Genomic DNA, 22,304 nt, shown 5'->3' on the forward strand with positions numbered 1-22,304 from the left:
AGAAGGTGGCACAGTGTTCCTTCATGGGCAGAATTGGTCATCAAACTTTGTCATCAAAGTCTGGCATTCACTGGATTTATGGTGCTTTCAAGACAACTGGAAACTCGGAACCAAACGTCAGTGATTTTCAGGTCGTAGATCTAGAAGTTCCCTGAGTTCCTGACTTACAATTCCAAGTTGGATGACCATTCAAAATGTATTTTGAGCACGGCAGAAATCATGCTGGATTGACAGCATGGCTAATGTTTATCATTTTAAGCTTGGAAAGAGACCCTTAAACCCAGAATTGGGATTACCAACTCCTACGCTCCGTATTTTCCGCTGGCTGCCCCACCACCACAGAAAGCACTGAGCTAGGCTGAAACACCTGCATTTTGGATCTCCTTACTCAAGAAAGCAAAAAAGAGACCATGTTTGTATAGAGGCTTTATTAACTCAATGATTATTTATTTATTTTTTTACATTGTTTGCAAACTGATATGTGACACGTATTAATGCCAAAATAACATGCAAAACATGTGTTTTGCTAAAAATGTGGGACTCATGAATGACGGGTCGCCACTACTAATACAACTCAGATTGCACTGAAAAAAACGTCAGAATATCAATCTTCAATCGTTTGGCCGATGGTTTCATCGTTTGATTCAGGTCTAGTTTGATTGAGGCAAAAATAATAGCTAATGTAAACCAACTTTTGGCCAGCTCTCTCTCTAAAGGTGCATCAACTGGCGAAAGCTTGCCAAGTTAATTTACTTCTGAAAGTTACCTTGCCAACTACATCAGTCAACTAAAGAGTAGCCAGTGCACACTAAACTATGCTCAACTCTCCTGTGCTGGTCCAGCCAGCCTTCCAGAAGCGTTGCCTTCACACAGCCTGTCACACCTTCTCTGTGGTGTCCTTGTGGTCCTAAATCCAGTCTGATAAACACTCCAAAAAGCCTACCCGACCGCTTGGAGGCGTCCGCATGGTCCTAACGCACACCGTTGCGGCGTTTTGTTTTTAAAACTGGGGGAGGACAAAAATGCAATTTCAGAATGTGGGGGGGACATGTCCCCCCATTCCCAGTGAAAGTCGCTCCCCTTCCTGAAGGTATGAATTGCAGATTAATTTAACTTAATTACTTTACCACCTTTTGAAATGACTGCCCTCTTCTGATTCATATTTAGTCATTTATTTGCAAAGGTATTTAAATCCTCATAAACTCTAAACCCAAACAGGATGTTTAAACAAACAAGCAAGGTCCTTCTTCCTTAGTGTGTGGGATCTGATCCTGAAAAAGGGGACCATTGCATCCTTTAGGTGCGTGTCCAGTTAATGATTTTTGTGACATGTTGAAGACCTAAGACAAATTTCCATGTCATGTCATGAGGTCTCATGAGATATGCATGTATTTAATATTTTCGACAGGTCTTTGATGGTGCGTCCAAGCAGATCAGAGTGTATGAGTCAAAAGGCTCTTGCCAAGGCATCGGGTCAGAGGGTCTAGACTTGCTGGGGTACCTCAACCCTCTCCATACCTCAATTCCAAAACACATGGGAAGTCATGGTTGTGGTATATTAACCTTTTACCCTCCTGGGAATTGGCCTATATGGATAGGGCTAAATTGAAATGTTTCTTACAGAAGAAACATGAAATGCATAGGCACAACCATGGTAGCAATTGAAAGGGAACAGTTTGGAGATTATGTGAACATTATTAGACCAAAGGTGAGGACACAACAATAGCAGAAGCAGAAATATTAACGAAATCTGAAAGTACTCTGCATACAATCAGTAACATGATAAGAATATTCCTGGAAAATATGAGGTAAGTGCAACATAAGACAAAAACAATTACAGACAACAAAACATTTGCAAAAGTTTCTGGGTACGAGTGTAAAGGGCAACATAACAAAATCGTGTATTGTGACAACTGGAGTCTTTGTCTGCTCCGTAAGTCGTCGACCTTATTTAAATAGCAATCTGTGTGTTCCAGGTTCTGAACAAAGGGTCTGAATGAAGATGTTCAACTCAATCATATTATTTCTTATGTATTATAGATGGCAGAACTCGAGGTTCACGACCTTGTAGTGGAGACAGGAACTTGATGAGTCAGCATTCTGACATCTTATTCGATACCATGCTGCGTCTCTGGCAGAGTATGCGTGACGAAGATTACATTCAACAGGTATGTCTTTGGGAGTCCATCTCATTGTTAATGCGTAATTTTCCAATTGGAATACAACGTTTGATCAATAAATTGGTATCAATCAATTGGTATTTTCCAGAACAGTTGCTCTCCAACGCCACCTCGGCGTTAATGCCCTCACTGATGAAGACATTGAGGTCATTTTCTTGTTTTAATTAATTGATTGTCTTGATGAGTCTCTCAACTACAATTTGCTTACAATTCACATAACTAAAAGTACCCTTCCACTCAGGGGCTCAACTTTCACTGGGGACATCAACTGTTCAGAGGAGACTGCATAAATCAGGCCTTCATGGTCAAATTGCTGGGGGAAAAACACTACTAAAGGACACCAATAATAAGAAGAGACTTGCTTGGGCCAAGAAACACAAGCAATGGACAATAGACAGTTGGAAATCTGTCCTTTGGTCTGATAAGTACAAATTTGAGATTTTTGGATCGAAACCGCTGTGTCTTTGTGAGACGCAGAGTAGGTGAATGGATGATCTCCACATTCAACGCACACTTAACCAGCATGGCTACCACAGCATTTTGCAGCGATATGCCATCCCATCTAGTTTGTGCTTAGTGGGACTATCATTTGTTTTTCAACAGGATAATGACACAACACACCTCCAGGCTGTATAAGGGCTATTTAACCAAGAAGGAGAGTGATGGAGTGCTACATCAGATGACCTGGCCTCCACAATCACCCGACCCCAACCCAATTGAGATCCTTTGGGATGAGTTGGACCGCAGAGTGAAGGAAAGCATGAATCAATATGATACCTTTTAGATTGTTGCATACAGGTTTGAAAAGGGTATATGAATGCAAATGGCTTACATCAACTGGTACGTGAATTCAATACTGTTCAGTGGATATGTTGTCAGGATCGAAATGACCGCACTGATTACAGGTCATTTTACGTATCTTTTTTTCTGCTTACAGTTGATTGACCTGAGCTGTACTCTCATCAAATGGAGTCCGGAAGACAAGAAGATAAATGCCTTAAAGGATGCACTCCTGATCAATTTATCCTTTTCAATAATATCTTTATAGAGCTACATTTAAATATTTTCTGTACATGTACATTGATTCAACTAGCCTTCCTGCTCTCTCTTGTGCCTATACCACATACTAGTGTCATGTACAACTAGTTGTTGATGATCAAGGATTTTAGAAAAGGAGATAGTGATTTAAATCAAGACAGTTAATATAAATACTATGCAAGAAACACATCTGATTTATATAAAAGAATAGTGCTGTACCTTTTATTTTTGTTTGTTGCCATCTTGCTGCTCTGTGTGATTATTTAAAATGTTGAAATAAATATTCTTGATTTAAGTTATTGTAATGCTGAGTCTTGTAAATACTTGTGATCTATCTACTTGTCTGCACCAAGAATGATCAAATGTATAAAGTATAAAGTTATATCAAATGATAATGTATAAAGTTAGAACATTTGGAGTGGATAGATACTTAGGCCACGTGATTCTAGATACTTTCTATAGTTACGTTTGTCCACTAGGTGACAGCATTTCATTAAATGTAAATTTTCTGAGGATTTTGTGGGGATTTTGATACAGCGAGGACAGGTTTAAATGTTCATATAATTGGCAAACCTCAGTTTGAGTCGCCTCAAAAACAATAGACTTGCGCAAATAAGAGGGTTTTGGAAAATCATTAAGCGAATCATCACTTCATGGTACATTGTGGTGAACTGCTGAGATTTGGGAATCTGCATTTGACTGACAGACAATCCCCGGGGAGAAGGGTTGCTATCTGAGGAAGTGCAGTGAAAGAGCGAGACCACTTTGAACTATTCCATATGCACACTGTACTGCACTCCGCAATATTTTAACTAATCATGGAACGGGACAGGACAGCGAGCACCCGGGAAAAACTTCAGTGGACTTTATAAGTGTTCTTGACCGATTTGGTGGATGCCATGCGTTTTAAACCATGGAATTACAAATTATTTGGCTATGGATATGTTTTCTATCGCACATTCCAGTATTTTCATTTTTTGATGTACACGTTTCTGATCATTTTCAGCCTGGAGTAGTGCTCGGAAATGTATCTCTTGGACGGGGTTGGATCTATCAAATAGACAGGACTTTAACTCCTAAATACGTGAGACACATTTTCAATATTGAAAGACAACACGGAATTGTATATTTCTCAGGAAAAGTGAATTGCGCGAAGTTGCCGAAGAACCCAGCGTCGCTTTACATTCAGATCCAATCAATTACCTCGGAAAACTTTATTTTAATTAACTTCAATACTTTTGTGCATGGGCAAAATTGTTTAATTAAATATAGGAGTAAGAGCGCCGAAGGTAAGCCCGAGATTTACATGAACGTTCTCTCAAAAGTAGGGACATCGCCATGCGTCTCTACCAGTATTTTGCTTTTGAACATTTATGAACATTTACCACTATTCACTCGACAACCTCACTCTTATCGTTCATCATGTAAGGGAGGGAATTGGAAAGCCGTGTTTGATAACGGGAGTTTTTCTCCAAACTGTCTGCAATACAATGAGCGGAACGAGTTGGATTTACTCTGCAGGGTGCAAAATCTTTGGAATTACACCACTGTCCGTGTAAAATTGCGATTGAATTCTCTACATAGTCATGCCATGTTTACACACGGGGATTTGGGGAGACTGGATTCATTGACCAAACGTAAAAAAAGAAATGTGAATACCGCTCCCCAGTTTCAACTGCCCAACTATCAGGTGTCTGTCCCGGAGAACGAACCAGCGGGAACTCGCGTAATTACGCTCAAAGCACTGGATACCGACAATGGAGATGCTGGTGAGGTTGAATATGATATGGAAGCTCTGTTCGATAGCAGATCCAATAATTATTTCCAAATCAACTTGCAGACCGGCAGCATCACAACTTTGCAGCCTTTAGACAGGGAGGTCAAGGATACACATGTATTCAAAGTTATTGCTACAGACAATGGCATCCCTAAAAGGTCGGCCACTGCTTACCTCACCGTCACTATTAGTGACACGAATGATCATGGGCCTGTGTTTGAGCAGACAGAGTACAGAGTCAGCATTAGGGAGAACATCGAGGTAGGCTTTGAAGTGTTGACTATAAGGGCCACAGATGGGGATGCCCCATCAAATGCCAACATGATCTATACGATAGTGAATGAGGAAGAAGATAATGCTGGTTTTGAAATCGACCCTAGAAATGGACTAGTCAAGATTAGGGTTCGGCCTGACAGAGAAACCTTGACCCAGTATCTGCTGATAGTGGAGGCCAATGACCAGGGTAAAGACCCAGGCCCCCGCAGTGCCACGGCTACAGTGTATATCTCTGTGGAGGATGAGAATGATAACTACCCCCAGTTCAGTGAGAAAAGGTATGTGGTCCAGGTGCTTGAGAGTGTGGCAGTGAACACCAAAGTGGCCCAAGTAAAGGCCACAGACAAAGACGAGGGCAACAATGCAAAAGTCCACTACAGCATCGTCAGTGGCAACGTGAAAGGCCAGTTCTACATCCATTCCCCTACAGGTGTCATTGAAATAATCAACCCCCTAGATTATGAGATAATCAGGGAATATAACTTGAGAATAAAGGCACAGGATGGGGGAAGACCACCTCTGATTAATGGCACAGGGATGGTTGTAGTACAAGTTGTGGATGTCAACGATAATGCCCCTATGTTTGTTAGCACACCCTTTCAAGCCACAGTATTGGAAAATGTGGTTATTGGTTATTCTGTGATCCATATTCAGGCTATTGATGCAGACTCCGGTGACAACTCTCATTTGGAGTACAGACTAACAGACATGGCTCCAGGCTTCCCCTTCACCATTAACAACAGTACAGGGTGGATTGCAGTCAGTGTAGAGCTGGACAGGGAGACCACTGACTTTTACACTTTTGGCGTAGAAGCAGTGGATCACGGGGTTCCTGCCATGTCTTCCTCGGCCAGCGTCAGTGTGACGGTGCTTGACGTGAACGACAATGTCCCCACTTTCACTCAGAGATTGTATAGCCTTAAAATTAATGAGGATGCTGTGGTGGGTACCAGTGTGCTAGCACTCTTTGCCATAGATCGGGACGTCAACAGTGTGGTAACATACCAGATCTCCAGCGGCAATACGCGGAACAGATTCGCCATCACCAGTCAGACTGCTGGGGGAGTTATCACCCTGGCACTGCCGCTGGACTACAAACAGGAGCGCCAGTATGTCCTGACGGTGACCGCCTCAGATGGCACACGCTACGACACAGCGCAGGTCTTTATCAACGTCACTGATGCCAACACCCACCGGCCCGTGTTCCAGAGTGCCAACTACCAGGTGATGATCAGCGAGGACCAACCGGTGGGCTCCACCGTGGTGGTAATCAGTGCCACAGATGAAGACACAGGAGAGAACGCCCGCATCAGCTACGTCATGGAGGATAATGTGCCACAGTTCAAGATCAACCCTGACACAGGCGGCATAACCACGCAGATAGAAATCGACTATGAGGATCAGGCGTCCTACACGCTGGCTATCATTGCCTGCGACAATGGCATCCCTCAGAAATCTGACACCACATATGTGGAGATCATCATTCTGGATGCTAACGATAACGTGCCACAGTTCCTCAGGGACATATACCAGGGGACAGTGTTTGAGGACGCAGCTGTGTACACCAGCGTCCTCCAGATTTCTGCCTCTGACAGGGACTCCGGGTCTAATGGGAGGCTTAGTTACACCTTTCAGGGTGGGGATGATGGAGAGGGGGACTTCATCATTGAGCCGTACTCTGGCATCATTAGAACAGCCAGGAAACTGGACAGGGAGAATGTGCCTGTGTACAACCTGAAGGCCTTTGCTGTGGATAAGGGGGTTCCGCCTCTGAAGGCAGCCGTGGACGTCCATGTGTCCATCCTGGACATCAACGACAATGCTCCTGTGTTTGAAAAGGACGAACTGTACGTCTGTGTAGTGGAGAACAGTCCTGTGGGTTCTGTTGTAGCCCGCATCACCGCTACAGATCCTGACGAGGGAACAAACGCGCAGATTCTGTTCCAAATAGTGGAAGGAAACGTCCCAGAGGTCTTCCAATTAGACATCTTCAACGGGGATCTTATCGCCCTCACTGATTTAGACTACGAGTCGAAGATGGAGTACACAATCGTCGTCCAGGCAACCTCTGCACCGTTAGTCAGCCGTGCCATCGTGCACATTCGCCTGCTGGATGTCAATGACAATTCCCCTGTCCTACGTGACTTTGAGATCATCTTCAACAACTACATCACCAACAGGTCCAACAGCTTTCCGGCTGGGGTGATCGGGAAGGTTCCAGCCCAGGACCCGGATGTGTCAGATAAACTCCACTACAGTTTTGTGGAAGGCAACGAGTTGAGTCTACTCATCCTGAACCAGGACACAGGGGACTTGAGGCTGAGCAGAGACCTGGACAACAACCGGCCCCTTGAGGCCACCATGAAGATATCAGTCACAGGTAATGAAACTGTGTTCATTTGAATGCAATAGCCTTTTATATGCACCTCCATATGCATGGCAGATATTTTTATATTTAGTTTGTCCTTTCCACTTCCTCTCTTCATTCTTCTATGCGTTTGATGTTCTTGCTGTTGTCTTGCAATGAGACCTCTACTAATTGTGCTAGTTGTAAATCCGTTTTTTTGCTGGTACTTGTCTCTACTTAGAAAAGGGAGTCTGTTGCATGTCTATTATGGTAAGTCTGGTGTTTGCGCCTAAATCACCACATTGTCCATTACTGGCTGGCTGTCCACTAAAAGATCCACAAAATGTTATCCAACAGCATTGTTGCCATGACAACTACCCCCTTTTGTTCCCTTTGATGTGATTTGCACCCTTACTCTTTGTAACCCCTCTGTCCAAAACACGGCAGCATACCCAAGATGAGACCAGGATTAGCTGGGTTCTGTCTGTCTTCTCGTTCAACTTTAACCATATGGCTTGACTTGAAGTATTCAACATCAGTGCTCTGTGCTGTGCTTGTAGCAGGAATACAATGGCATTGCTTGAAGTTGTCCAATGACCATCCTCAGGCACTGTGCTTTTTGATCTCATGCTATTTCATATCTTGTGACAGTAGTTACCATGTTATTGTTTGCATGTTTTCTAGAGAAATGGTTTTCCTGAAGTAGTTGACACTAGTTTTTGTTATTCATTTGTTAATTTACTGTACATTTTGGCAACTTGTTTATTGTTTTCCCAAAGAGGCCCATGCTATTTATTACTCGAGCTTGTTGTATTGGTACATTTGCAATCTGAAGAACTAAGATGGGACTCTTTCAAAGTTGAGGCACTTGTTACCGGTAGCAGTGCATGTGTAAAATCACTGGGCAAGCCAAGCCTATGTGTTGTGATAATTGTGTTGTTTGCTCTATAACCTGTTAATTCATATGCCTTACTGTTATATACAGTATAGGCCTAAAGGCCGAGTTACCACCCGTCGCAAAGTAAACAGGAGCTGCCTCCACTATTCCATCCCCGTTTCAACTTCCACATTTTAAATTAATCAAATCCCCTCTGCTTAGTCTAATACAGTGACAACTAAAATATACCAACAACTATTTAGTCCAATCAACACAAGCTAAATATGATGTGGCTGTCCATGGTTCTGATTTCTGTGTGTGCGTGTGCGTTTGTGCAAGAAGAAAAACATGTTGATTCACTCTACTTGTCGAGAAACGGCAATGACGTCCTCCTCTCATGTTGACGAAACGGTGTATCACTATCATATAATACATGCTTTTATTTTTTGTTGACCTAGGCTACCTGGCTAAAATTCTTGTTGCTAGCCAAACTTTCATTCATGGGCAATGTTAGCTAGTTAACATTAGCCTTTTACATCAAAGTACATATTGCACATCCATCCTCTCAGGCCAGGGGCACAACAATGTATGAATTAATGGTTGGATCAGAATCGCCGTTATAGTCATTGGCCAGTACGGAGAATAAAGTAAAACCACAAATCCAAATCCCTATCTCTATCCATGGCTAATTTAGGAAAGGGACAATTTTAGCTAGCCGGGTAGCTAGACACCAGAGGACAACAGCACAACAAGATGCAACAATTTCAGTTTTTCTGTCAATTACTTATGCTCTCAATGGGATTTGATAGGAGTGACGCCAAATCCAAGCTGGCTACCCTTGACACTTTTTTTTCATGAGCCAGGACCATTCACAGCTCTCTCAGTTTAGGTCAACGCTGATGAATACTTTTTTTTGTCAAGGAAGGACAGATGCTCGCTGTCTTCCCTCGCCTTTAATGCTACGGGCGGTAACAATGTCATACTCGTTTGGACCAGACAGCATCAGATAGATGGCCTACACGTAGAGAGACATAGGGGCGGTGTTTGGCTCATTCTGATGCTTTCTCCTGTGAGATACATTCAGCTTCTTGTGAATTGAAGGAACATTTTGAAACACAGAGAGACAGAAGATAAATAATTGTATGTTTTAATATATCTTTTTTTATTTATTTTTATTGTGAAGCCTGGCTTCCCTTGGCATCCATGAATACACATCACTGCTTGTACCACAAAGCAAACCAAAAAGTTAATTAAACTATTTTATGATAAGACAGGCGTTGAAGCACATTAGAGTGACTACCCCTAAAAACCATTGAATGGGGTTCTGCTGTTTCATCGCCCCCAACGCGTTTAAAGGATCACGGACGTTTTAGACTGAAAAGCCCTATACGGATTGACCATGCAAAGCATGCTTCCTGCAGGATGCACAGCCATCTGGTTTGCATGCCCTGCCGAAGGACGAGGTGGTTGGAGTTCGTTGGTGAGTATACTGGTAGCTAGATCATAGACTGCTGGTTATGTATCTGATTATGTATATTTTGATAATCGTTATCGCTAGCATAGCAGATGCTAGTTACCCTAACTAGCTAGATGGCTGGCTAATGTTAGCCTACCTCAATACAACTTAGTCTAAGAAACACGAGAACATTTCTAAAGAACGCAAATCATTTATAGGAAAAACGTTTTTCATAATTGTGATGTCGCCAGATTAACTGTAGATGCTGTATAACTTTAGCCAGGTAACTAAGATTGAGGGGACCACCATATTTTAGTTAGCTAATGTTAGCATTGCTAGCAATTTTTTACTCACATTGCTTGTAACAGTAATTGCCATCTCTCAAAGTCAATTGACAACATCATAATATGTGACTCGTTTCAGGAAACTAGGTGTATGTCGTACGTCACTATTTCACAGGAGAGCCAATTGAATGTAAACTTTTCTTTTAGGAAAATGCGTTTTATGGCAGAAATGAACTTTCATATGCCTTAATAACAAACTTGTATGCCATCTGTAAATATGAATACAATTGTTAAATTATGAGCCTAGTTGGTTTAACCACAGAAAAAGCTAGGAACCTTACCGCTAGCCATGATTGGCTGAGATAATGGGTGGGCTGGACATGCCTAGAGATGAGTTCGGATTGGTCTGCCATGTAGCTGGCTTCTGTCTATAACATGAGCTGGTCAGTATGTGTAGTTAATCCTTTATAACGCTGCTTTTATTTAAAGATATCACGTAGTAGAACTGCAAAAGTGTTGCTCTCCACTTTCTGGAGGACCGAGTTTTGAAATTAGTGGAATGCCCCGGCTGGAATTAGTATTATAGCTAAGGAGATGGAGAAAATGCTGGCGTTTGATGGCAAATATGCAAAGGGATCGAAAGAGAACACACAGAAGGCTGTTGTATAAAACACGTGTCTCCGGATTACATCGTCAAACTAAGGGCAACCATGGCATCCGTGACAGAGAGGGAGAAGCGTCCATCCATGTATACGGGTAAGAGAGTCTAGCTAGCTACATTTTCAGATATTATCCATTTCTAATTTAGTCAGAAATTAGTTTTCATTTCACGTTAATGCATACTTTTAGCTAGCTAGCTAATGTTAGCTGGCTGGCTCGTCAACTAACGTTATGTGTATGATCTGTGTAGTAATATTATTCATATTTGAGCCATTTGCATTAATAGTTATAGCCTAATGTTAACTAGCTAGCTAACATTGAACTTGGTTGGTTAGCTACCTGCAGATTCATGCGGGGTAGTAACGTTATGAGTTGGGATAATTGTTGAGCTAGCTACATGTCTAAACAAAAGACTCCACTATGCAAGTAACCATTTCACTACAACTTCTGTATCCTGTGCTTGTGACAAATAAACTTTGATTTTATTTGATATAGTATGTGTTTACCAGAGACGATAATGTGAAGAACATGACCTGCACCAAAGTCAAATTAGGATATAACGTTAGGCCAACGAGACAATGTCCAAGTTCAAAAATTCTCCAGTAGAATGCCCTGCTTTTATTTCGTCACATTCACAACCGTGAGCTATTTTCTGTAATTGGCTCGCGATTATCTTTTTAATAGTTATCTAGTTGTGAGTTTATTTTCCTGTAATAATGAAGACAAAAAAAGGTAAAGTGAATTTGTTGTCAGCTATATTATGATATTATGCACTGGCTAGCCAGCTATCTTAACATTAGCTAGCTAACAAGCTAGAAACTAACCAAAATATCGTTTAGAAAGTTGCTTTTAGTTGCCTGGTTTACTAGATTTACATATAATTTCATTTTTAAACAGGTGGGTTGATTGGTGTTAAAATAAACTAGTTATGCTATTTTGGACTACCAGGCTGCATGACATCGTTTTTGTGTTTAAACTTTTTCATAACGACAACGACAAGTTTGATGTCAGACGACAATAGAATGTTCATGATATCACTGCGACAACTGTCGATAGACATAGTATAAACCCCCCTTTAGTCTTGATATCACCTCACATGTGAATATTTAAAGAGATGGGTGGGGCTAAGGCTTAAGAAGGTGTGAACGATGCTGAAAGGGTGTAGAAAAATAAAAGCTCTCCGGTAGGTTTACCAAAACATTCCAGGGAAATTTTCTCAAAAGTGAGGTTACAAGTTCATCAACTTTCAAAGCAGAACTACTTTCCCATTGTTCCTCAACTGTAGTGTATGATATACCATTTTGTAGCTCGGAGTTTCTACTTTTATCCAATGTAAAAACACTACATAAGATCGAGCCGGTCGGTCACATATGGCAAAGTTGTTTCCTACTAATTATTTGCATACTTTAGCATGTCATTATATTTCCATGCCACTCTAAATTAGTGTAATTTAGACAACAGTCACATTAGCCTCTGAAGTGCAACCCATGTCTAGGGCACAAATAAATATTGGCTGCAACTATGGTGGTACCATCTAACTTATGTCTGACTACAACAGTGTACTAACTAGCAGTAACAAACCAACCCAGGGCCATAGCAAAACATATGACAGTTGGTTGCATACTGTAACGGCGTCACCGGCCTTAATCTAATCTGTGTACCAGACTGATCCCCTGGTCATGACCAGATGCCGGGACCTTCCAGAAGGAGCGAAGGTGGGTATCATATAGTGCTGAGTGATTAGTGCTTTTTGAGGTCATTTCGTTTCGATTGTAAAAAAACATTTATCATGAAATGTTGACATGAAATGCAGTATGCATTATGTGGGTTGAATGCTGTAACAACACCGAATAAAACAACTAATAAAAGTACAAAACTATTAATGGTAGTGACTGCCCATTACTGAAAATCACTTACTAACCATAATTTATTCATATTGCACATTACTTAAATATTTGTTTAATTTGATGACTTTATTATTTCATTCCAAGTCATCATCTCATCTGTATAGAGCTGCTGCCTATGCCATCTGACAAAATCACTATTTTAGTAGTTCTTCAAAGTAAATAAGGCATACTTTTATGACTGCTGAATACCAACTACCAATCACTTAGATCATGTATTTCAGGTAGACATACTTTGCGAAGCAACTGCTTTCTATCCCTCTTGATTGCACGTTCTCTGTTCTGTCAATCTCTGTGGGTCTCAGTGCTCCACACAGACCAGTCAAGTAGGTGGGCACGCAATGGATTATCGTCATTGTAGTTAATTACCATGTTTTCTGCGCTAAACTATGTAGAATATTGGCCTGTTGAAAACTACAACTTCGTTAATAGCTCAGTACTAGTATCATAACATGTCCAGCAATGTGATTTGAACGGTTTAGCAATCTCCCAAAATAATTGAATTCACTGTTCACTTGATATTTTCACAGCTTGTCAGACCTCAAAACAAAACTGTGTCATGTGACACAAGTACCCTTGTGACACCTCCTCCGTTGTTGCGAGTCTCCCTAGAATCCTATGAAAAGGACACGCCATCATGAAGCCTCTGATAGTAACCCGAGTTACTACTGCCCTGATGACACAGATCGCTTCATCAACGACAGGTAATGTGTGTAACATGAAAAGTACTATTAAAAAAAAGACCTAGCTTGATAAACTAGTAAGCTAATTCCCCAGCCAAACAAATACAATTAGTTTTCATTTTGGTTGTGAAGTGCATCAGCAAAAAGCTTTGTCGTTTGTTTAGAACAAAATGCAATTCGCCACTTGACTGTCAATTAAATCACCCTGTCACAGGCTCTCTCAGTCAACACCACCTCATAAGATTGCCTGCTGCAGTTGTTCGAGAGATGTCCAGTTTGCAGCCAAAAATGCAGCATCGAAAAGATCAGCAAGTGGGCTGTCATCAGCATCATGCAGACATGACCTCGCTGTGAGCATTCCTATGAATGTTGGCAAGTATCCGGCCAGCAACATTCACCTGTCAGCAGCAACAGCTTTCACAGGCTCATCATTTGTACAAATACAGAAGGTAACCCACTTCATTACCTTGATATGTTTGATTACCCAATTGTGAAACATAATTTATTTAAACTGACATTATTTGTTGCTTTTGTTCGACTTCTTAGATGCATATAATGTCCAGAGCATAACCTAGTGGAACCAACTTGATCGCTGTGTTCACTATTCTATTTCACTTTACATTTTATGATAACTGAAGTGAAATAGAAAGGTGAACGCAGCAGTCAGATTGTTTCCACCAGGCTAACCGTGTGTGTGTGTGTGTGTGTGTGTGTGTGTGTGTGTGTGTGTGTGTGTGTGTGTGTGTGTGTGTGTGTGTGTGTGTGTGTGTGTGTGTGTGTGTGTGTGTGTGTGTGTGTGTGTGTGTGTGTGTGTGTGTGTGTGTGTGTGTGTGTGTGTGTGTGACCGAACAGTATCTTTCATGAGGGGCCAGGGACTGATCTACGCTGCCACGTCCATCAATGGGGTGCTGGCAAAGACCTCACCCCAGCCTCACCTCTTGCCTGCTCACCAACGGTCGTCGATGGGGAGAACAAACTTCAACGTAGTATATATTTGTGTGTCAGATATCACCTATCCCTAACTCACATAGGTAATAGAACAGTGACTGTGTGTATGTGTTCACAGATGCATGAGATGCAGAGAGATCTGGCGCTCAACACAACCACTCAACACATCCACAATAAGGTGATCACTAATAATACAATACAGCACAAATGTCCAGTAATAGCAACACCCTTTTCATTCCATGTGCCCCCGAACTCTGCCTCAACTCTGCCTATTTCTACAGATGGACTGGAGATGCTTTTGCCAGACGCCAGCCTCAGGCGTTTGATAGGGAGAAATTGTGTAGGTTTGATCTGACCTGTTCGAACTTCAACATATTTCCTGTTTGTATGTCAGATATTACCTATCTGAACTGCCATTGGTAATAGAACAGTGACTATGTGTGTATGTGTTCACAGAAACATGTATGGAGCCAGCACATGGAGACTTGCAAGATGTTGTGATGAAGTCCAGAATGACAGACGTGCTTGTTACTGATGTCTCTGAATGAAGAGAGATTTGGTATAAAAGTTTAACTAGACACAACTTTTACTTGTATTGTCTTTTTTAAATGATTGAATGGTATCAGTTAATATGGGGAGGGAGAAACCCTGTGTATTCTGCACCAGGAACAGGGAACTCCTGTATATGGGACACCACACAGGAAGGTATGACCACTCTGACATGTTTGCCAAGGTAGCCCCATTACCACTAGACAGTATCCGTATCGGCTGGGAATGACAATGAAAGATGAAAGGTGCACATTGTTATATTAGCAGAACACTGCTTCTGTGGTATTATGTAAAGGGTTGTTTATTCTACATGGACCTGTTACTATATTTGAAAGTTATCAAAACTCTGTAATAACAACACATTTCCCTGCACCTATTTGGTGTATGTGACAATAAAACAAGGGCACACCCAAGAAACACCCACATCAAACCACACCCCTAAGCTAACTCACATTTGGCTTCTGTAATGGCTGCCAGCATTTCATGAGGAGCATGCCAAAAAAAGAGGCCAAATCAGCGGGTGCAGTTCCTCTTTAAAACCGGCATAAACAAGTAATAGCAATGTAGAGAAAATCTGTGAACTCTTTTCAGCTAACCAGACGTTCCTTTGAGGCCTACATTGTAGGCATGCTCCCTACACACTCTGGCTTACATCTTTGTTCTGAAACAATGATTGATCAGGGCTGTGTTACAGGAAGAAATGTGCGTAATTTATGATTCCTAGTGCATCTCATACGCACTCCAGTCTAAGATCAGAGCATGCTGCAACTCGCTCACTCTTGGGTTCATTTGAGTGTCTGGACAGAGTATCAGTACTCACACACACACACCTTTCTTTTTTCTTTCTCACAAACATACATAATCACTATCTTTCCCTTTCATCAGAGATCTGTTTCTCCATTAGTGCAAGTCCTGCTACTACTATATAGAAACGAACAATTCTGCCCTCTTCTTTCTCATGTACTCTGTTCTCTTCCAAAAATGTGGGCTAGTTATCTTGAATCTGTGGGCATTGCTTCTCTAACCATGAGAATTGGATTAGCTGTCCATGCCTAGCCCAGAATACTTGGCAGGTCTTAGTGTCTGGGTTCACTGGACCTCTCTCTATTAGACCCAAAGCCCCCCCCCCCCAATTCAATTTGGGGAAATTACCAACAGCATGCTCTGCTGCTTAGGACATGGTCCTAATGCAAACCAATGGCCTTCATTTCTAAAAGTGGGTTTGACAGCGATGTGGCATTTTGTGAACCAGGCAGATGTATTTTTCCAGAGTTTGTTTTGCAGACTGAGACAAACCTCCCGCAACCTCATGTTGACTTTTAAACTAATGGGGATTATGTTTTGTCCTGCAATGTGATTTGAGAAAGGGAGCGTTGCGATTGTAGGACCTTAGGCAAGGGAAACATCAAGGGTTCTTGCAGTGGCTCTGAGTACTCATAAAGAAATGTGGCTATTGAACTGTTTTCAGCTTGCTGTGGAGTTTGATAACATAGCATTGTGGATGCATGATGCCCACTCGGCCTGCAAGTAGGGACTTAAACTCAGACTGGGTTGTGCTAATTTTGTCCACTCTACAAAAGGTGTTATTGGACGTTAGAATGTTACCTCAGGTGAAATATTGAGAAGATAGCTGTCAGCTACACATTTATCCTCTGACTTCACACTGAGTGGCAAAGGAAATGTGCCATAGAGAATGAACAATGATGACTGTGTCACTGTTGAAACATTTGTTTACAGTGGAGATTTGAGATATCCTTGATCTTTACTGACAATCCCTGAAGCGAGCCAATGACGAAAAGCAGGTAATTGCATATTTGCATAACTTGTCATGCTCTCGCTGCAATGTGAACAATGGTGGTGTACATGTACTAGCTAACAAAAGCATGTCTGTTTGGAATGTACAGATGACGCTATAGAGGTTACCTCATTTTGTGGGTGTCATTAAGCTGTATGTCATTCTATGTTGGAATTTGTTTAATGTGATGTTGGCTGCATAGTGCTTTTGTCATATTTTATTCTCACTGGGATCATTAGCCTAAGTGGAGAACAGTGTCTCAATGTCTTGTTTTGTATACATATCCTCCCTGCAAACCACATTTTCGGGTTGCCTAAATCCAAACAGTGTAATTATTATTATACATTTTTGGGATGGAAAAATGATTAAAGTGAAAACTAAAATAACTAAACCCAGATATAAATGTAGAAAACATAATGGACCTGTACACTGAGTCTACAAAATAATCCAGGTGTGATCTATGATCCCTTATTGATGTCACTTGTTAAATCCACTTCAGAGTAGTTGAAGGGGGGGAGACAGGTTAAAGAAGGATTTTTAATCCTTGAGACAACTGAGACATGGATTGTGTATGTGTGCCATTCAGAAGGTGAATGGGCAAGACAAAAGATTTAAATGCCTTTGAACGGATTATGGTAGTTGGTGATAGGCACACCGGTTTGTGTCAAGAACTTCAACGCTGCTTGGTTTTTCACACTCAACAGTTTCCCATGTGTATCAAGAATGGTCCACCACCCAAAGGTCATCCAGCCAACTTGACACAACTGTGGGAAGCATTGGAGTCAACATGGGCCAGCATCCCTGTGGAACGATTTTGTCCATGTCCCGACGAATTGAGGCTCTTCTGAGGTGCAATAGGGGGGATGCAACTCAATATTATTAATTAAGGTGTTCTTAATGTTTTGGACACTCAATGTATATTTCTTAATAATATAATATTTGAGAACTAACAATCACCAAAATGAAAGCTAGACTGGGAGAATTGAAAATTCTAAAAACAATGAATTAAGCAGTTTTCATATATTTGTTAAGTTAGCTGGCTAGCCAGTTCAAATAATGACCATATCATAGATGACAACGTCTTAACTCAAGCAAATTTTTTAGTAATAATTACAGGAAAATAAACTCACAACAAGATCTTTATTTACAAGTTAATGGCGAGCTTGTTACAGAAAATAGCTTATGGTTGTGAGTGACGAAATAAAAGCACAGCATTCTACTGGAGGATTTTGGAACTTGGACATTGTCTCTTTGGCCTAACATTAGATCCTAATTTGACTTTGGTGCAGGTCATGTTGTTCTTCACACACACTATATCAAATCAAATGTAAGTTTATTTGTCACATGCACAGGATACAGAAGGTGTAAACGGTACAGTGAAATGGTCTTTTAAACATAATCCCATCTGATAACGTTACTACAGTGCATGAATCAGCAGGTAACTCAATTTCACCAGCTAGGTTCAATGTAAGCTAGCTAGCTGACATTAGGCTTTAACTAGCAATGCAAATCGCTTTCTGAGACACAAAGAATATTACTACACAGATCATACACATAACATTAGCTAGAGAGCCAGACAGCTAACATTAGCTAGCTAGCTAACAGTATGCTTTAACTTGCAATGAAAACAACTTTGACTACATTTGAAACATATAATATCTGAAAATGTAACTAGCTAGACTCTCTTACTGTCACGTGTGCTCCCTCTCCGGCCTCTTGGTCATCAGGCTGCTCGTTATGGCTCACACCTGTCACCATCGTTACGCGCATTATGACACTCACCTGGACTCCATCACATCCTTGATTACCTTCCTATATATGTCACTCCCTTCAGTTCCTTCCCCAGTTGTCATTGTTTCTGTTTCATGTCTGTGTGCTGTTCGAGTTCCTTGTTTTGTATTATGTTCCGTTTATTTACTAAAACACTCACTCCCTGAACTTGCTTCCCGACTCTCAGCACACATTTTTACACTACATTGATGAACGCTTCTTCCTCTCTGTCACTGATGTCATGCATGGTTGCACTTTGTTTAAAGATGTAATCCAGAGACAGGCGTTCTCTTTTCGACTCCCTCCGTGTAATCTTTGCAATCAAACGCCAGAATTTTCTCCAGCTCCTTAGCTATCATACTCCGCTTCCACCGGGCATTCCCTTGATTTCGTAGTTCTTTGTTGCAGTTCTTTGTGATATCTTTAAAAAAAATCTGCGTTAGAAAGGATTACCTATACATACTGAGCAGCTCGTGTTAGAGGCAGAAGCATGTTACATGGCAGAACAATCCGAACTCATCTCTCGGCATGTCCAGCCCATCCATTATCTCTGTCAATCATGCGTAGCGGGACAGTTCCGGACTTTTTCTGTGGCTAAACCAACTATGCTCATAATTTTAAAAATGTATTTGTATTTACAGATGGCATACACATTTCTTATTAAGGCACATGAAAGTTCACATGTTCAGAAGGCATTTCTGCCCAAAAAAAGGCATTTTCATAAAACATTTATGATGACGTAAATTTGCCTCTCCTGTAAAGTAGTGACGTGTGACATAGGCCTAGTTTCCTGAAACTAGTCACAAATGTGTAGAATTCCAAGACATTTGCTTTAAAACAGCAACAAACAAAACAAATGTGTAGAATTGCAGAAAATTGGCTTAAAAATGCCCCCCAAACATTATACAATGCCAAGATTAGGGAGTCTCCACCTAAGACTCTTTTTGATCCAGAAAAAAACCATGGACTGTAGGCCTATATCATAAAGCATAGGCTACATTACACATCTACAAGCACAACATATACATGACATATTGGCTGAAGCTTAATGAGTGTGTGAATAAGAGACGCAGTCACATACTCAGAACTAACTGAACTTGTTTAATGTGAAACGTATTGTATTCAGAGCGTTCAGCTTTCAAAGCTTGCTTGTTGTAGCTATAATGACATGTTTATGATGCATTTTAGATGTGTAATGTATGCTTCATGATATTTTTTTTTTTTTTTTTTTTTTACCTTTATTTAACTAGGCAAGTCAGTTAAGAACAAATTCTTATTTTCAATGACGGCCTAGGAACAGTGGGTTAACTGCCTGTTCAGGGGCAGAACGACAGATTTGTACCTTGTCAGCTCGGGGATTTGAACTTGCAACCTTCCGGTTACTAGTCCGACGCTCTAACCACTAGGCTACGCTGCCGCCCCATATACATAGTTACCGATTAAAGATACATGTGAACTTTGACCAATGTTGACTCAATCCAACTACCTGATTGCGCCGGAGGAGATGGCTGTCGTTTTATGGGCTCCTAACCAATTGTGCTGTTGTGTGTGATTTTTTGCATTATTTGTCACTTATAATGTACATAATATTTCTACCACCGTCTCTTATGACTGAAAGGAGCTTCTGGATATCAGGACAGCGATTACTCACCTCGTACTGGACGAAGAGTTTTTCTTTAACGAGTCGGACGCGAAGGATTTACTTCAGACATCCGACAAGAAACAAATCCCCGTCATTCGCATAAAGAAGAGATGGAGATATCGGGGACATAGGTCGGGGTGCCTTCTAAGGATCTGACGGCAAGTCAGTAATCCCCCTCTACCATCAGTTCTATTAGCCAACGTGCAATCATTGGATAACAAAATGGATGAGCTCTGATCAAGACTATCCTACCAACTGGACATTCAAATCTGTAATATCTTATGTTTCACCGAAATCTAATATTAAGGAAGTCTCAAGGTTTTGCTCACCTGAGGTAAAGGATCTCATGAGAAGCTGTAGACCACACTATTTACCAAGAGAGTTTCATTCTATATTTTTTGTAGCTGTCTATTTACCATCACAAACCGATGCTGGCACTAAGACAGCACTCAACGAGCTGTATAACGCCATAAGCAAACAAGAAAATGCTCATCCAGAGGTGGCACTCCTAGTGGCCGGGGACTTTAATGAAGGGAAACTTAAATCCGTTTTACCAAATTTTTCCCAGCATGTTAAATGTGCAACCAGAGGGAAAAAAAACTCTAGACCACCTTTAATCCACACACAGACACGTACAAAGCTCTCCCTCGTCCTCCATTTTTCAAATCTGACAATAACTCTATCCTGTTGATTCCTGCTTCCAAGCAACAACTAAAGCAGGAAGTACCAGTGACTCGCTCAATAAGGAAGTGGTCAGATGAAGCAGATGCGAAGCTAAAGGACTGTTTTGCTAACACAGACTGGAATATATTCCGAGATTCTTCCGATGGCATTGAGGAGTATACCACCTCAGTCACTGGCTTCATCAATAAGTTAATCGATGACGTCATCCCCACAGTGACCGTGCGTACACACCCCAACCAGAAGCCACGGATTACAGGCAACATCCGCACTGAGCTAAAAATGGTAGAGCTGCCGCTTTCAAGGAGCGGGACTCTAATTGGGATGCTTATAAGAAACCCCACTATGCCTTCAGACGAACCAAAAAACAAGCAAAGTGTCAATACAGGACTAAGATTGAATAATACACTACACCGGCTCCGAAGCTCGTTGGACGTGGCAGGGCTTGCAAACTATTATTGACTACAAAGGGACGCACAGCCGCGAGCTGTCCAGTGAAATGAGCCTACCAGATGAGCTAAATCACTTCTATGCTCGCTTCGTGGCAAGCAACACTGAAGCATGCATGACATCATCAGCTGTTCCAGATGACTGTGATCACGCTCTCCGTAGCCGATGTGAGTAAGACCTTTAAACAGGTCAACATTCACAAGGCCGTAGGGCCAGACGGATTACCAGGATGTGTACTCCGAGCATGCGCTGACCAACTGGGCAAGTGTCTTCACTGACATTTTCAACCTGTCCATGAACGAGTCTGTAATTCCAACATGTTTCAAGCAGACCACCATAGTCCCTCTGCCCAAGAACACCATGGTAACCTGCTTAAATGACTACCGACCCATAGCACTGACGTCTGTAGCAATGAAGTACTTTGAAAGGCTAGTCATGGCTCACATTAACACCATTATCCCAGAAACCCTAGAACCACTCCAATTTACATACCGCCCCAACAGATCCACAGATTATGCAATCTCTATTGCACTTCACACTGCCCTTTCCTACCTGGACAAAAGGAACACCTATGTGAGAATGCTATTCATTGACTACAGCTCAGCGTTCAACACCATAGCACACCCAAAGCTCATCACTAAGCTACGGACAAAGGACATGATTGTGGACAATAGAAAATGGAGGACCGAGCACGCCCCCATAATCATAGATGGGGCTGTAGTGGAGCAGGTTGAGAGCTTCAAATTCCTTGGTGTACACATCACCAGCAAACTATTATGGTCCAAACACACCAAGACAGTCATGAAGAGGGCACAACAATGCCTATTCCCCCTCAGGAGACTGAAAAGATTTGACATGGGTCCTCAGATCCTCAAAAAGCTCTACAGCTGCACCATCGAGAGCATCTTGACTGGTTGCATCAAAACCAAATCAAATTAAATGTTATTTGTCACTTGCGCCGAATGCAACAGGTGTAGACCTTACAGT

At 41.6% G+C, this 22,304-nt stretch overlaps 1 protein-coding gene and 1 long non-coding RNA gene across 2 annotated transcripts in view; both read left to right on the forward strand.

Annotated features, from left to right (window-relative positions):
- Positions 1–3,797: 3,797 nt before the first annotated feature.
- Positions 3,798–22,304, forward strand: part of LOC129862730 (cadherin EGF LAG seven-pass G-type receptor 1-like) — an 80,915-nt gene continuing 62,408 nt past the window's right edge. The window contains exon 1 of the mRNA XM_055934644.1: positions 3,798–7,651. Coding sequence (XP_055790619.1) covers positions 4,132–7,651 — 3,520 coding nt within the window. The 5' untranslated portion in view covers positions 3,798–4,131. The remainder of the gene's footprint in view (positions 7,652–22,304) is intronic.
- Positions 14,221–15,076, forward strand: LOC129862737 (uncharacterized). The gene is made up of 3 exons (XR_008760819.1): positions 14,221–14,608; positions 14,712–14,770; positions 14,887–15,076. It is a non-coding gene; the product is annotated as an uncharacterized LOC129862737 (long non-coding RNA).

The sequence above is a fragment of the Salvelinus fontinalis genome, chromosome 9 (assembly GCF_029448725.1).
Source record: "Salvelinus fontinalis isolate EN_2023a chromosome 9, ASM2944872v1, whole genome shotgun sequence".
NCBI classification, from domain to species: domain Eukaryota; kingdom Metazoa; phylum Chordata; class Actinopteri; order Salmoniformes; family Salmonidae; genus Salvelinus; species Salvelinus fontinalis.